The sequence below is a fragment of the Peromyscus leucopus genome, chromosome 2, assembly GCF_004664715.2.
Source record: "Peromyscus leucopus breed LL Stock chromosome 2, UCI_PerLeu_2.1, whole genome shotgun sequence".
NCBI lineage: Eukaryota > Metazoa > Chordata > Mammalia > Rodentia > Cricetidae > Peromyscus > Peromyscus leucopus.
In genome coordinates this window covers 56,385,463-56,401,559 of record NC_051064.1, presented here as the reverse complement: position 1 = coordinate 56,401,559, position 16,097 = coordinate 56,385,463, and the positions used below count along the sequence as shown (strand labels likewise).

At 47.5% G+C, this 16,097-nt stretch overlaps 1 protein-coding gene across 11 annotated transcripts; it reads left to right on the top strand.

Moving 5' to 3' along the window:
* The first annotated feature begins 1,928 nt into the window (after positions 1-1,928).
* Positions 1,929-15,888, top strand: Slc25a51 (solute carrier family 25 member 51). Of its 11 annotated transcripts, none has more exons than XM_028859506.2 (5): positions 2,081-2,160; positions 4,895-4,918; positions 7,116-7,225; positions 10,433-10,502; positions 11,997-15,888. In XM_028859506.2, exon 5 carries the CDS (start codon positions 12,036-12,038, stop codon positions 12,930-12,932), a length of 897 nt encoding a protein of 298 aa, XP_028715339.1. In that variant the 5' UTR covers positions 2,081-2,160; positions 4,895-4,918; positions 7,116-7,225; positions 10,433-10,502; positions 11,997-12,035; the 3' UTR covers positions 12,933-15,888. The 11 variants fall into 11 exon arrangements, 10 of the variants coding, with proteins under 10 accessions (XP_028715345.1, XP_028715339.1, XP_028715343.1 ...); XM_028859507.2 differs by lacking the exon at positions 2,081-2,160 and adding an exon at positions 2,495-2,578; XR_003733431.2 differs by lacking the exon at positions 11,997-15,888 and having other exon boundaries at positions 1,929-2,160; positions 10,433-10,504.
* Positions 15,889-16,097: the final 209 nt, after the last annotated feature.

The window sequence follows — 16,097 nt, the reverse complement described above, 5'->3', positions numbered from 1 at the left end:
ATGTGCTGGCCCCACAACAGCAATGTGCTGGCCCCACTCCAGACCCTGGTGATGATGGGCTTTCACTCTTTTGAATCAGTTATGCCCCAAGTGTGTGTTTAATTTCAATCTTTCCTTTTTCTTTATGTCTCCCCACACACAGGAGAAGAACTGTTAGTATTCTGACCCGCCCCTTGGAGACCCGCCCAGCGTCCTGAAGTAAAGTCCCCTTTCAAAAAGAAAACTCCCTCCACCCCCTCCATTCCTTCAAGATGTGCACCCTTGCCCCCCTCCCCCTTTCCTCTTTCCCTCTCCCTCTCTCTCCCCCTCTCCCCCCTACCAAAATAAAACAATTCACTGAGGCCTGCCTGTAGGGCACCTCCGTCTCTCACCTGCTGTGGGGCACCTTGGTTCTACCCTCTGAAGACTCCCGAGTTCTGTATCATAACAATAACCTCTCCATTCTAAACTGAAATGAATGATTCATGCTACAGACACAATGGACACCTGCCTGGTGTCTTTGCTCTTTGAATAATACATTTGAATAGAAATTCACAGAAGCCAAAGCCACACCATTTCGAGGTCGGTGTCCCCAGTTGTTGCCTGGTTAATTGTTCTAAACCTAGTGTGGCTTTGACATTAGTCCATGATCAAACAACTCTGTCCCTGTGCGCCTGCCAGGAGAGGTTTGCACTAACAGCCCCCATCTGACCTTTACAGTCTCACACCCCCCACCCGACCCCCACTGCTGTGACTTCCTCTACTGGCCCACATTCCATCCCCTCATCCTCTGAGGCCCAGCTCAAACACCTCCTACCCTGTGAGTCCATCATCCCTGGTTCCCTCTCAAGGGGAAAAGCCCCTCGTACTTCTGCATTTAGCCTTCGTTTTTGTATCCTCCACCAGACTCTGAACTCCCTTAGAGGCACCTGCTGCTGCACGGCGGGTCCCCACCTCCTCAAAGGTGTGCTCAACCTAGGTGCCCATAACTTCGTGGCAGAGGACGCTCTCAGTGTGGCTTGAGGGTTGGGTGTCGGAGGGGTCGCGCGCGGTTAAGAACATGTACTGCTCTTGCAGAGAGGACCTGAGTGTGGTACCCACATGGGACCGCCCACAGCCATCTGTAACTCCTGCATCAAGGGCCCTGAAGCCCTGTCTGGCCTTCCTGGACACCTATACACACGCACTAACATTAAAGTCAACTTACTGAAAAAATAAGTGTTTTGTAATTTTCCCCCTTAAAAACTCGATTGAGTGGTTGTCTAGGTGAACTTTGTATAAGATAAGGATGCTTTGCAACACGGAAAGATTGACGTGTCTGTCTGCTGACGCAGGAAGGCGTGGTCTGGGGGGTAGGCGTGGTCTCCGACACCTTCAGAAGCAAGTAAACACTGGGCAGGCTGGGGACACCCACCTGGAGATGATCCCTGATGGTGGGATAACCCCAGTCTTAAGTGGCAAGCGCTTCACACATCCCCGAGTCTGCCAAGGAGCCTCCCCCAGGCAGGCTGACCTCTTGACCCTTCGGTCAAATTCTCACTTCTGTCGCCTGCGGCCCTGTACAAATCAGAACCATTGTGGGAAGGTCACCGAGGAACACATTCACGGACGAGACGAAATCACTTGCCCAAAGACACTCAGAAAGTGCCAGGGCTACAATTCCGTGAACTCCGGGCAGAGCGCTCCTTCCAAGACCCCGCAAACTGTGTGAGCCTCTAAGGAAAGAGCGGCCGTGTAGGACTTCATGCACACACGGGTATCTTGTGGAGGGCGGTGACAAAGAGCTCTCCGCCAAGAGACCCCGGGAACCGGACGCTTTCCAGCCCTCCCGCACGCGCGATCCACATCCTTGGCTCTCTCCACGAACTCGACAGGCCCCACGCTAGGGGACGCGCTGGCTGATTGTGGCACAGCGAGGCCACCGTAGAGCCTCAGCGTAAAGCGAGGGGACTAGCGGCACCCCCGAGCCGGGCCAAAGGTGTGGACCGCGTCGCCACCCAGCCCCAGGCGGCACACACACGGGAGTCCCGGCAGTCGCCACCCGCCGAGCAAGGCGGTGTCCCGATCACGTGGCCCGACGACGCTTCGACCCCACCCCCGCCTGGGTCGGGCCCGCTCTGCGCCTGCGCGGGCGCGGGCTGGCTCGCCGGCCGTCCTGCGGGCGGGCGCCCGCGGCCGTGGGTGAGTCCCGGGGTGGGGTGGGAGCGGCGGCCTGGGTGTCCCAGCTTCTGGAGCGACCGGGAGGGAGGCCTGAAGCAGGGCCGCGGCCGGGCGAACCCCAGGCCCTGCTCGCGCGCATCGCGCTCGCCCGGGGCGCGGCGGCTCCCGCCCAGGGCCTGGGCTGCCGCGGCGCTCCTGGGCCCCCGGGAGGCGCCCACAGCTTGGGGCGGGGGAGCCTCGGGCCCGGGAAGGAATCGGCCTTTGTGTGCGCCCCGCGGCGGCGGCATCGCGGCGGCCCGGGGTTCCCCGTGGTGCTGGCGATTCCGCCCAGCGCCTTCCGGTCCTCGCGGAGTGTGCAAATGGAAGCCTGGAGAATGCTCGTTCTGAGACAGACACCATGTTGCATCGGGCTGTAAACAGTCGGAACAGAGCTGAGCCGGTGGGCGGGCGTCAATCGTTCCGTTCTCTGGGGATTGTTAGCATCAAGTGTAGGTAGAGGGTGTCAGCGCCTCGGCCATGTTTAGGCCTTTTAGCATAACCTTTGTCTTGGCCCCTACAGGCTGCCCAGCTGCTCCTAGTGCCCACCTTCTGTTTGTTTTTACATGTAGTCTGCTGAGCAGAATACTGAGTTCTACGTGGAGTGGGCATGCCAAAAGGGATCTTTGCTTTGAAAGGATTCCTAGAATCGGGTCCAGGGCACACAGAAACAACCCCGAGTCACCCCTAGCGCTTCTTTAGGTCGACTCACTTTGTCAGATAAAAGGCAGCTAAAAGACTGGATTTTCGTCATAGATGTGCTTTGTATTTGCAGTGGCAAAATCTTGCTGTAACCGGTACTTGAACCCTGGCTAACCTTGTTTTTGAATGCTGACTCAGACCTGCTGACTAGTGGAAATTGACATCCTTTGAGAATTACAGTCGCCCTCTGCCCTGTTTTTGGACCAAGACCTTTGTACTAAGGTCACATCTGGGTTTTGCATATCCCTGTGGGCTGCAAGTTACTTTGAGTGTTTAGAATTTGCACCGTCTCTTACATCACAGAAGTGTTTGACCCTTGTTGGATGAAAGTTGATTTTGCTCCCTTACTTTGGGATAAGTTGAGTGCCTTATGTAGCAAACTATGGCAGTTATGGTAAATAAACTTTGTAGTAAATTGCAAAGGATTATCATTACTATAACTTAAGTAGAAACCATTTTAGCAGGGTTTAGTCATGCATTTATTCAAAGTATAGTAATCAAACATGCCATATTTTAAATTTTTAAAAAGCATTTGGGGAAGGAGATCTAATGTGCCACTGTGCTTTTGTGGAGATCAGAGGACAACTTTCCAGAATCATTCTTTCTTCCATCCTGTGAATTACTGGGATTGAACTCAGGTCATCAGGCTTGGCAGCAAGCTCCTTTATCTGATGAGCCATCTTGCCTGCTCTCATATTCTAAACTCCTACCAGGATACTGCACAGTATTTTCCTTCTCCTGTTGCCTCAAGAACCTGGGCATGGGCTGCAGACATGCCTCTGCTGTTAAAGGCTTGGCCTGCAGCCTGGTCATGCCACCCTAATGGGTTACATTTTAAGTCTGAGCTTTAAGTCTTAGGTCTGGGAAGTTTTCAAAACATTTTTTTGCCAGGTGTGGTGGCGCTCCCCTTTAATCCCAGCCCTCGGGAGGCAGAGGCAGGTGGATCTGTGAGTTCGAGGCCAGCCTGGTCTACAAAGCACATTCCTGGACAGCCAGGGATACCCAGAAACCCTGTCTCAAAAAATAAAACAAACATAGTCGGGCAGTGGTGGCGCACGCCTTTAATCCCAGCACTCGGGAGGCAGAGGCAGGTGGATCTCTGTGGGTTCAGGGCCAGCCTGGTCTAGACTGAGTTTCAGGACAGGCACCAAAAGCTACACAGAGAAACCCTGTCTTGAAAAACCAAATATATATATATATATGTGTGTGTGTGTGTATACATATATATGTATATATACATACATACACACGTATATTTTTTCTGTATAGAACTTTTAATATTTAATAATCTAAATGTTCAGCAATATTCCTAAGATTTCTTATAGTTTGTAGAGAGGTCCATAACTGCTTTCCGAGGCTGTTTTCTGTTTGCTTACTAACAAGGTCCATTATTTTGGCCATTACTGATTGAATGGAGCAGCTTTGTGGGGAGGGGCTCTGTGACAGGGTTTATCTGTGTAGCCCTGGCTGGCCTTGAACCAGAGGTGGGCCTGCCTCTGCCTCTCAAGTGCTGGAACTAAAATGTGTGTCATGCCTGGCCAAATGGAACAATTTTTTTTTTTAAAGATTTATTTATTTATTATGTATACAGTGTTCTGGCTGCACATATCCCCGCAGGCCAGAAGAGGGCACCCGATTTCATTACAGATGGTTGTGAGCCACCATGTGGGTGCTGGGAATTGAACTCAGGACCTTTGGAAGAGCAAGCAGTGTTCTTAACCTCAGAGCCATCTCTCCAGCCCCAAATGGAACAATTTTAACTTGCGAAATTTTGTTAAGTAACAGAATGACGAGTTCTATTTTTTTATTTTCTTTCTTTTTTTCGAGACAGGGTTTCTCTGTGTAGTTTTGATGCTGTCCTGGATCTCACTCTGTAGACCAGGCTGGCCTCAAACTTACAGAGATCCACCTGGCTCTGCCTCCCGAGTGCTGGGATTAAAGGCGCGTGGCTCTACTGCCCAGCTAGGACAAGTTCTATAAAAATGAAAAGTAAATATGACCTTTGTTTGTTTTGCAGTGTTGAAGATTGAACATGCAGTAGGTAAGCATTCTTGTTGAACATTCCCAGACATGAACAAATTTTTTGTTTTTGTTTTTTGGTTTTCAAGACAGGGTTTCTCTGTGTAGCTTTACGCCTTTCCTGGAACTTACTTGGTAGCCCAGGCTGGCCTCGAACTCACAGAGATCCACCTGACTCTGCCTCCCGAGTGCTGGGATTAAAGGTGTGCACCACCACCGCCCGGTTATGAACAAAATTTTTATTGTTGAAGTGCACAAATAATTTGAGTTTGTCCAGGACCATGGTGTAAACAGCTATTCGATGGTGGCTTTAGAATTTTAAGTATATTGTTAGCTGGGCATGGTGGAAAATCCTGACCAGCCTCTGCTACATACTGAACTCTGGGCCAGCCTTGGCTAGATGGTGAGACCCTGTAAATAAAGTGTTCACAGTGTAAAACTGAAATATTCTTTGAATTTATAAATTGTTAGGATATTGTATGATTATGTACATTAAATGTTTTTGTTGATTTGTGGGTTTTGTTTGTTTGATTTGCTTTTTTGAGATGGGGTCTCTATTTAGCCCTGGATTTCTGAGAACTCAATATGTAGACTAGGCAGGTCTTGATCTCACAGAGATCCTCCTGCCTCTGAGTGCTGAGATTAAAAACTTGGGCAACCACACTTGGGGATTTTTGTTGATTTTAATGTTAACTATGAAACTAAAGAAGAACGAGACGTATAGTATCAGGCATTTCTGTGCCAGGTTTTAATTTTTAAAATCTTGTTTAGTCTAAGATTGACAAACATTAGCTAGTCCTATATTGTTGAGTATAGTACTACTAAGAGTTCCAGCCAGGTGTGGTGACACACACCTTTAATCCCAGCACTTGGGAGGCTGAGGCAGATGGATCTCTGAGAGTTCAGGGCCAGGGCCAGCCTGGGCTACAGAGGGAGTTAAGTATAGTCAGAGCGACATAGAGAGACCCTGTCTACAAAACAAAACAAAACAAAAACTAGTTTTAGACAGGCCTGGTAGTATCTATAATTACAGCATTTAGAGCCTGAGGCAGGAGGATTATGAGTTTGTGGCCAGGCTGGGCCAGGCTATAAAGCAAGACCTGGTCTCAAACCAAGAAAAGTTTTTACCTCGTGCCTGTCAACTGGAGCAGTAAAACGCACGGATGTTGAAGATCAAGCAGCTAATCATTAACAGGCTCAGTATTTGGTAGACCTGTCACATGCCTATAGGACGTTATTTTAAATTCACCGTAGTAAATTACAGACCTCTGTACATTAAGAAAGGCAAGGGGCTGGAGAGATGCCTCAGAGGTTAAGAGCATATATATACTGCTCTTCCAGAGCATATATACATCAGGTGGTTCATAGCCCCTGTAAGTCTAACTCCCAGGGTGGGTCTGATACCTCTCCCGGCACCTGCACTCATATGCACACACACACACACACACACACACCACACACACCCCCATACATACACATAGTTTAAAAAATAAAAAGAAAGGACAATAGTATCGTGTCACGTTCTGTAGAGGTTTGGAATCACAGCAGATGTTGACTGTTTTGGGATGGGGAGGTGGGGAAGAGCGTCGGCAGTCAGCTCTTCATTGAGTGTGGGGACATTAGCAACTGACCACTGCTCAGAAAAAGGGGACAGATGCAAACAGACCTGAGTATAGAAATTAAACCAGGTGTGGTGGTATTGTGTTCCCCAATATATTGTGCACCCTAATAAACTTATCTGGGGTCAGAGAACAGAACAGCCACTAGATACAGAGGCCAGAAAATGGTGGCACTCACACCTTTAATTCTATCACTTGGGAGACAGAGATCCATCCGGATCTCTGTGAGTTCAAAGCCACACTGGAAACAGCCAGGCATGGTGACACACACCTTTAATCCCAGGAAGTGATGGCAGAAAGCAGAGAGGTGTATAAGGCGTGAGGACCAGGAACTAGAGCCTGGTTAAGCTTTTAGGCGTTTGAGCAGCACATTTCAGCTGAGATTGATTCCGGATGAGGACACAGAGGCTTCTAGTCTGAGGAAACAGGATCAGCTGAGGAATTGGCGAGGTGAGGTGGCTGTGGCTTGTTCTGCTTCTCTGATCTTCCAGCATTCACCCCCCACTACCTGGCTTCAGGTTTGTTTTATTAATAAGACCTTCTAAGATTCGGGCTACAACCAGGGTTTTTGTTTTTTTTTTTAACCTTCTCTTTTTTAAGGATGCAGTTACCAATATTGACCCCAGAAGAGAGAAGGCTGACAATGGGAAACATTGGGGAAGTTACCAGAAAGCTGTCATCATCAATGACAGGCTCAGTCGGTGTCACAGGTGAATTCTTGTAAACTTTAAAGTATAATAATGATGATAGCGTTTAAATTGTCCCACAGAGTAATAAGAGAGACCATAGATTTGCTCTTATAAAGCCAGAACAGCTACTGAAGCTTGATGTGAAAATCAGAAACTGGGATGGATACCTGGGGAACAGTGGGGGGAGGGGGAAAAAAATTCTAGCAAGTGAAGTCGGGAGGGTGGCTTAGTGACAGAGCCCTAACTCAGCACGCACCAAAAAACCAAAACAAAAAATCTTGGCGAATGTTATTCAGCTGAAAGGATATTTGACCAAGGCCAGCAGGGCCATCTCTGTGTCCTGAGGCTAGAGGTACAGTCTTTGGCTTCATTTAGAATGCTTTGGCTTTTTCTTCTGTGCAGGGCTGAGCTACATTAGCAGCCCTGTTTTGACTTTTTGATGGGGTGAAAGTGAGACGTGTTTCGTAGGAATTGCAACTTATGTACTTTTCACTGGCTAGTGGTGTAAGTGGTGCCGTGCTCTCTTGCTGAAGGCAAGCAGTGAGCCACAGCTCCCGTCAGCCACGGCTCCCGTCAGCCACACAATCACAGCAGTAAACAACCAGTGCTCGGTAGGTTAGGTAGGGGCTGGGGGTAAAGCCCAGTGGTAGACCATGGTTTAATCCCCAGCACCAAAAATAGTTAAATGCATTTTTATCTCATAATGGATTTATCAGGATACAACCTGAAGATCATCTCTCCATCAAATAAGTACTTCAGAAAAGAACAGTAACATAGTTCAGCCTTGTTGAGTACGTTCTGTACTCCAGACCACCCAAGGGTGCTCTCCATGTATTAATTCGATGAATTGAGCCCGTCTCGGAGGTAGGTAATATCTGTGTCTCACAGACAAGACTCGTCAAAGCTCACAGGGACATGTGTGGTAGAGCTGGGATTCTGATTCAGACAACTAGTAGGTTCTAAGGACCCTGTGTGCTACCTCAGCTCTGATTCCAGTATCTCTGAGACCATTTCCTAGTCCTGAGAGCATTGAACAAAGTTCACGGTAGTTCCAGTGGTGCGGGAGAAGAGCTGGAGAGCGCAGCTGCTGCTGTGGCGGGCCTCTAAATCATTCCCTAGGTTGTATTCTTAGGAGGAGACCTGGCTGGGTGCTGTCCTGTTCCATGTCTGCAGCTTCCGAGTTCCCTGGCCTGGGCTCTGCCTCTGCTTTCTCTTGAATGGTTTTGTTCTGACTGTTGGCAGTTTTCAGCAGCGTAGCGTGGTAATGGAGGGAAAACTTGAAGAATTTCAGAGGCTTTTGTTTCTATTCAAATCAGAGACTTGGACAGTTTGACTAGTTTCCTTTCCCTTTGGACTCCTTGAGGTGTGGCTTAGGTTTGTAACTTCCCACCTCTTGAGAGGTGCTGCTGTGAGCACAGGTCACGTGCCTGCAGCTGAGAGGCTGATCATCGACAGTTCTGTTTGGAATTCACCAAGAACCACAGTAGTTTACCATAGCAGCGTAGCATTTCACAGTCCAGTAATAGTGCACCAGGTCCTGTCTGTGTGCATGCACGTGCTCTGCTGGGCCTGTGGAGGTCAGAGGACAACCTTTGGGGATTAGTTCTCTCCTTCCACCTTGTTTCTGAGGTGTGGTCTGCACAGCTGCTCCAGGTTACTTGTCTTGTCCATGTCTGCAGTAGTGGTTCTCAACCTGTGGGTTGCAACCCTTTTGGGGGTCAAACGATCCTTTCACAGGCGTCAGATACCCTGCATATCAGATATTTACGATTCATAACTAGCAAAATTACAATTATGAAGTAGCAATGAAATAATTTTATGACTGGGGGTCACCACAATGTGAGGAACCATAATAAAGGGTCACAGCATTAGGAAGGTTGAGAACCACTGTTCAGCTGATTTTCCTGCCTCTGCCACAAGGCCTTTGCTCATTTGTAAACTGGGTTATGTACTATTTTGCTGCTGATTTGTTAAGTGTGGTCTCTTACTATAGGAGAATAGTTCATTAAAAAAATAAGGGCCTTTGAGAGGTGGTTAAGAGTACTTGCTACCCTTTCAGAAAGCAGTCCCCAGTCCCCAGTCCTCATGTTGGGGGTTCACAACCACCTGTGACTCCAGTGCCAGGGAATGATCCAACACACTCGGCTAGCTTCCCAGGCACCTGCCAGCAAGTGCATGTGACTGCATACACTCCTACATAGGTAAATCATAGGTAGGGCATGGCGAAGCATCTTTTTAATCCCAGCACTCGGGAGGCAGAGGAAGATGGACTCGATGAGTTCAGAGCCAGCCTGATCTATAGAGTGAGTTCCAGGACAGCCAGGGCTACTCAGAAAAACCTTGTCTTAGAAACCGGAAAAAATTTAAAGAAAAAAAGACAATTTAAATTAGCAAGTAGAGCCAAATTACTGTTTTGTCCCCAAATAAAAGGCGATTTCCAGGTGGTCTTGGAATGTAGGAATTGTCTCCAAGTGGAATCTTTTATATAGCCACGCTGGCCCCAAACTTCCCGCCCCCTTGCTTCAGCTTTCTGAGTGGGAGATTGCAGGAAACCTCCAGGCCTTGCTAGACCGGCTGTTTGACCATGTTTGTGGTTGGTTTTCTTTTTAAGTATTTGTAAATTACGTTTTTCTTTATCTCGTGTGGGGGTAGCACACGTTATGTTGAGGTCTGAAGACCGCTTGTGGAGTCGCTTCTCTCCTCCTACTGTGTAGCTCCAGGATCAAACGCGGACCACTGGCCTTGGTGGCAGGCACCTGGCAGGCACCTTGACTGCTGAGCCATCTCCTAGGCCCTGTCTTTTGTTTTGGGAGGGAACATTGCATCTTATGGAAACAGACAGACCTGGGACTGTGCTTCCTCTCAGGGAGAGCAGAACTGTCTCTGTATCTTCAGATCTGCATCTCACTATCAGATATACCCACCGTGACCCCAGGGTGGCTTTCCAAAGTCATTGCTAGGTGTGGTAGACAGACATCATCAAAGTGTTGGTTGGCCCTGCTAATTACTAGTTATGTCTTGAACAATGTGGATCGTTGGGGCTCTTTTTTCTTTTTTCACATAAAAAACTAGAAAAATCACTTTATAGTGTATGAAAAAATAGAGCGTAGTACATACTTGAACCTCATTCTCCTATAAGCCTCACATCCCAAAATATGCAGCCTGTGCCCACAGACCCTTAGTTCTCATAGATGTTAATACACTGTTATGGGCTTGCTTACTTGGCAGATTCACTGACTAGTCCGTGGCTTTATTGTCTTTGAGGACCCAATGCCTAGCAGAGGACCAAAGTTTACAGGTACAAAATACATGGAAACCAAGTGAGTGGCTGGGGTGGTTTGCTGCTGTATCTCCTGGAAGGACTTTCTCCTGCTTTTTATTTTGTTTTGTTTGATACAGGGTCTTTCGGGCGGTGGTGACACACGCCTTTAATCCCAGCACTTGGGAGGCAGAGGCAGGTGGATCTCTGTGAGTTCGAGGCCAGCCTGGTCTACAGAGCGAGCTCCAGGACAGGCTCCAAAACTACACAGAGAAATCCTGTCTCAAAAAAACAAAAATAAACAAGCAAAAAAAAAAAAAGTGGGGAACGGTGTCTCACTAGAAGCCCTAGCTGGCCTGAAACTTGGCTATGTAGACGCTAGGCTGACCTTTTAATTTTCAGTGTTCTTCCGCCTCTGAGTGTTTCACAGTTGGTGGGGCTGTATTGTTGGGTAGAATAGCCAGTGTTTAAGAACTGTGGGTCAGTGATCTTTGCACCCCTTGTTTTTTTTGTTTGTTTGTTTTGTTTTGTTTTTTTATAATTTTTAATACTTAAACAGGCTGGCCTCGAACTCGTGATCCTCCTGCCTCCGCCTTCTTCAGCAAATCTTACCGGCGTGCGCCACCACCAACGGCGCACCCCTTTTTTTATGAATTATTGTGAACCTCAGAAAGCTTTTGCTTATATGGATTGACACTCAAGGTGTCGGGGATTAAAACAAATTTTAGATAGTAATTACGTTAACAAAGCAATGATAAACCTATGGCCTTTAATATCACTTTTTTTTTTTTGGTTTTTCGAGACAGGGTTTCTCTATGTAGCTTTGTGCCTTTCTGGAACTCACTCGTAGCCCAGGCTGGCCTCGAACTCACAGAGATCTGCCTGCCTCTGCCTCCCAAATGCTGGGATTAAAGGCGTGCGCCACCACCGCCCGGCCATAATATCACGTTTTATGAAAAATAACTATTGCATTCTGTGCCCCCTTCTTTTCCATGAGACAAATGTGTTTTAGAATTTTCCAGACTTCCTTCTTGTCTGGCTAACAGATAGATGGAGTCTCCTGTCTAGTTCTCCCTTCAGTCTGCTGTAAGGGTTGTTTGGGTGGGAGTGATTACAGAATAACCAGTCTCACTTAACTGCAGTCGAAAAGGGAAGACCCAGGACTCCCCCAGTACTCTTCAGAAAGAATTCTAAACAGTCAGTGAGCTGAAGCTAGGCATGGTGGAGGTAGCCTCTAATTCTAGTACTCAAGATTGGGAGTGGGAGGCCAGCATGGGCTATATATAGCAAGCAGCAACAAAACCCCACAGAAAACAAACTACTGATCTCTTGTACCTGTGTGCCTGTGTAGAAACAGCATCGTTAATACATGCCACTAGTAAAAGTTGTTTTTTTGTTTTTTTTTTTTTTTTAATTTAAAAACAGTATTTCTAGTCCAGTTTTAAAGGAAAAATGTAGAGTCTGGACATTGGAAAGGGGATTGGGGCAAAGTCTGTGTTCTGCTCTTTGTAACACCTTTGTCATTGATTATAGGTTAAAAAAATTTCCTAGAGAAGAAGGATCATAAGCACCATGATGGACTCAGAAGCGCATAATAAGAGGTCCCCAATATTGACCTCTTCAAGCCAGGATTTGTCAACTCACATCGCAGACGTGGGTGAGATAAAGCATTACTTCTGTGGCTGCTGCGCAGCCTTCAACAACGTGGCCATCACATACCCTGTTCAGAAGATCCTCTTCCGGCAGCAGCTGTATGGCATCAAAACGCGCGATGCCATTCTCCAGCTGAGGAAGGATGGGTTTCGAAACTTGTATCGTGGGATCCTCCCCCCACTGATGCAGAAGACAGCCACGCTGGCGCTTATGTTTGGTCTGTATGAGGACCTGTCTCGCCTGCTCCGCAAGCATGTGAGCAGCACCCCGGAGTTTGCCATCAGAAGTGTGGCAGCCGTGCTGGCCGGGACAACAGAGGCCGTCCTCACTCCATTAGAAAGGGTCCAGACTTTGCTTCAGGACCACAAGCACCATGATAAATTCACAAACACTTACCAGGCCTTCCGGGCCCTGAGATGCCATGGAATTGCAGAGTACTACCGAGGCTTGGTGCCTATCCTCTTCCGAAATGGATTCAGCAATGTCCTTTTTTTTGGCCTTCGGGGGCCCATCAAGGAGCATCTGCCTACCGCCACTACGAATAGCGCGCACTTGGTCAACGACTTTATCTGTGGAGGTGTGCTGGGTGCCATGTTGGGATTCTTATGCTTCCCAATTAATGTTGTAAAAGCTCGAATACAGTCTCAGATCGGTGGGCCGTTCCAGTCTCTCCCCATGGTTTTCAAGACAATCTGGGTAGAACGGGACAGGAAACTGATCAATCTTTTCAGGGGTGCCCATCTGAATTACCATCGCTCACTCATCTCCTGGGGAATAATCAATGCAACGTACGAGTTTTTGTTAAAGATTGTATGATAAGGTCACTACAGGAAATGTTTTTCTCAACCAACTAGACCTAAAGAGAACGCAACGTGGTTTTGCTCCTGATTGGCTTAAATACAGGTTGGCGTCATTAAGTCCAGGCCATAATAAACTACGGACAAAACGTTGACGAAAACAATAAAAGGTTTCAGTGGGCAGACGGCAGGGTTGTGGTTTGATCATTACTCAGGAGCTCTAGCGTTCCCTGGTAACTAGCCGCATATCTGATGGTCTTTCCAAGGCAGCTGTCAGCCAGGAGAGAGGAAGGGCCTGGAGCCTTTTCCTCCCGGAAGGAAGGGGCTGCTAGGCTCCTGTATGGAAACATGGCCTACCCCAGTGCTGCTCAGGCTCCCTCTCACCTCCTTCACTGCTTCTGTGCTCTTAGATCACCTTCATTAAAGCCAAGCAGTGCATGGTGGGCTGGAGCAGAGACAGAAGACAGCGTCTGGCTGGATAGTTCCGGGAATTGTTGAAGTTAGCTTTGAAACAAGAAGTGCTGTGGAGGTCGTCATTATCCAAACTCTTTATTTAGATTTGATAGTGTTTAGCAGCTAACGAAAGCTTACATTTCACTGTTTAGCTTTGAACATTTTCTGTTTAATTCTGAATGTGACTTTAAGCCCTTCTAGGATGTCCTTGTGCTTTCTTACTGAATTCCTTGTCAGAAGATAGGGTGGCCTGGTTAACTTCTGTCGTGTGCTTCATCCTGGGAAGCAGGCACTGCAAGGTCTCCTGTTTCTGCTACTGTGCCAACGTAGCTGACCAGAGGGGCACTGCCCCTTGTGAGTAGTAACTGTCTTGTCTGTCTGTCCTGTTCCCGATACTAGACTTTCAAAAATAAACACTTCCATAAAGTTTCTTTGGGGAGTCCGTTAATACAATTGCAGGGTTTTTCTTGGTTTCACAGTGCTGCAGAGTGAGGTGAGAAGCGGAGGGTGGTTTCCCAGTGCTCACTCTCCATTTCTCTGGAAAGAGACTTCTTCAGGGTTGACAGTCTAGGAGCCCGGTTTACCACTGTGCCATTAGAACAGCGGGAGAGGGGCTGGTCTAGCCTCGGCACCTGACGGCTGGAGCTCAGCTAGGTTTAACAGGCACAGACGGGCCAAGGAATCAGTTATTTTCTGGGTAAATGTGACATGACTCACAAGCCAACTGAAATAACATCCATTCTGGAGTAGTAGTTTATGAATGTTAAAAATCTGTCTGTAAGTACTAGATAACTTGTTTCCCAGGATTTGTCATGAGAAGTCAGCTTACTTTTTTTTTTTTTTTTTTTAATGGTGCTAGGGATGGAACCCAGGCCCTTGTACATCCTAGGCAAGTGCTACCCATGAGCTACACTCCAGCCTCCCCAGTTTTGATCCTTTGAGACAGGGTCTCAACATGCAGTCCAGGCTGGTCTTGAGCTCACAGAGGTCCATCTGGCTCTGCCTCCTGAGTGCTAGGATTAGTTAAAGGCCTGAGCTGCCAATACCTAGCATCTCCAGTCTTTAAAGGTGTCTTACAGTTTTTCATCCCTCTGGGTAATTGCATACAAGTATGTGCTTACACCTACAAACTGAAATCAGACCCTCAACTGGAGTTGGCTAGAAGTTTCTGGGGCAGGTAATTCAAGACAGCCGTTTACCTCTACGCTAAAGCTGGTTAAGTAAACATTCTTCCGGCTGTAAGGGTGGGGAGCCTAGGAAGCTTTGGGACAGCAGGAGAGGAGGTCGGCGGCTCTGGAGAACCCTGATGGAAGAGTTTGTGCAGTGCAGTGCAGACATGCAGGTGTGAGGACTCGGAAGACAAGATTTGACCCAGACAAATTGAAACGGAAGTACTGTGGCTTCGGTGAAGATTTGAAAGGGGTAAACTCTCACAAAGGAAAGATGGCACCGTGACTCCTGGCCCCGGGTTCACGTGCAACATGAGCACCCACGGGCCTGTCCAGGGGCAGCTCAGGGATGGTGAGTGACAGGGATCACACCTTGGCTCTGGCCTGAGCTTCCTTGGCCTGCAGTGAAATGAGCTTGTTTTCTCACACTCCGTGCAGGTGTGGAAGTTTTACGTGTAAAGCGCTCCTGTCGAGTACAGGAGAATGATGAGGACAGTGCTTTGGCTTGTGCTCTGTCAATTATGTGGCATTTTAAAACAATTACTAAATTTCTTAATGATTTTTAACTCCTAAGCATTTCGTCACTCTCCGCCGAGCTCTCCAAGACTAAACTGCAGTATATTCCAGAGGTGGCTTTGTCTCCTACCATCTTAAGCTTGACAAAAAAACAAAATTCATAACTTGTAACCCACTTTGTCTGAACTTTTATGCCAGAATGTAATTAATAGATTCTAACTAGTGTGGTGATATTTTTTACAGGCATGATTAAAGAACTCTCTGAAAAGCTTTAAAGTGACCTTTCTGTAATGTGTGGGGCGCAGGTGGCTCATGAGCACAGGACACTGGTATCCTGTGTTTCTTAGCTGATGCCATCAGAAACACATCATGAGTTCCCATTCCACACACCTCAGTGCCGGGAACCATGAGGTCTGCGCCAGGGTTGACACAGCCTTTGCATGTTGGCAAGTTGGTATTTTCCTTCACTTGTGGTCAGAGACATGTTTGTGCCTATCAGCATCCATCTTGTGGTTGGTCATATAATCACCTGCTATATATTGTGACCTTGTGCAATAAAGCAGAATTGTGTATATATATATACAGTTATATATAGTTATATTCCTGTACCTGAGATCCCTAAGCTCAATTCCAATGTAGATAAGGCCACAAACTTGTAAGGCACAGAGGGCTGGCTTTGTGTGAGAGGTACCCTGAACACTGGTTGGAGGAGATCAGTGCAGTGTGGGATTCGGTCTCAGAAGAGGCCACAGACTGTTGGCAGTAAGGCACTCATACCTGGTTTATGTTAAATGTATTTTTTCTCATGTACAAATAAATGCATATCAAAAACTTAAATACGTTCTCTTGAGATTTAAAGATTTCTAGTTTTTTGTTGTTGTTGTTGGTTTTGGTTTTTCAAGACAGGATTGTGTGTAGCTTTAGTTGTCCTGGAACTCACTTGGTAGTCCAGGCTGGCCTCGAACTCACAGAGATCCTGGCTCTGCCTCCCGAGTGCTGGGATTAAAGGTGTGCGCCACCACCGCCTGGCGATTTTTTTGTTTGTT

Excerpts from the sequence above, each read along its gene's own strand:
- Slc25a51 (XM_028859512.2), top strand. The coding sequence starts at position 12,036 with ATGATGGACTCAGAAGCGCATAATAAGAGGTCCCCAATATTGACCTCT.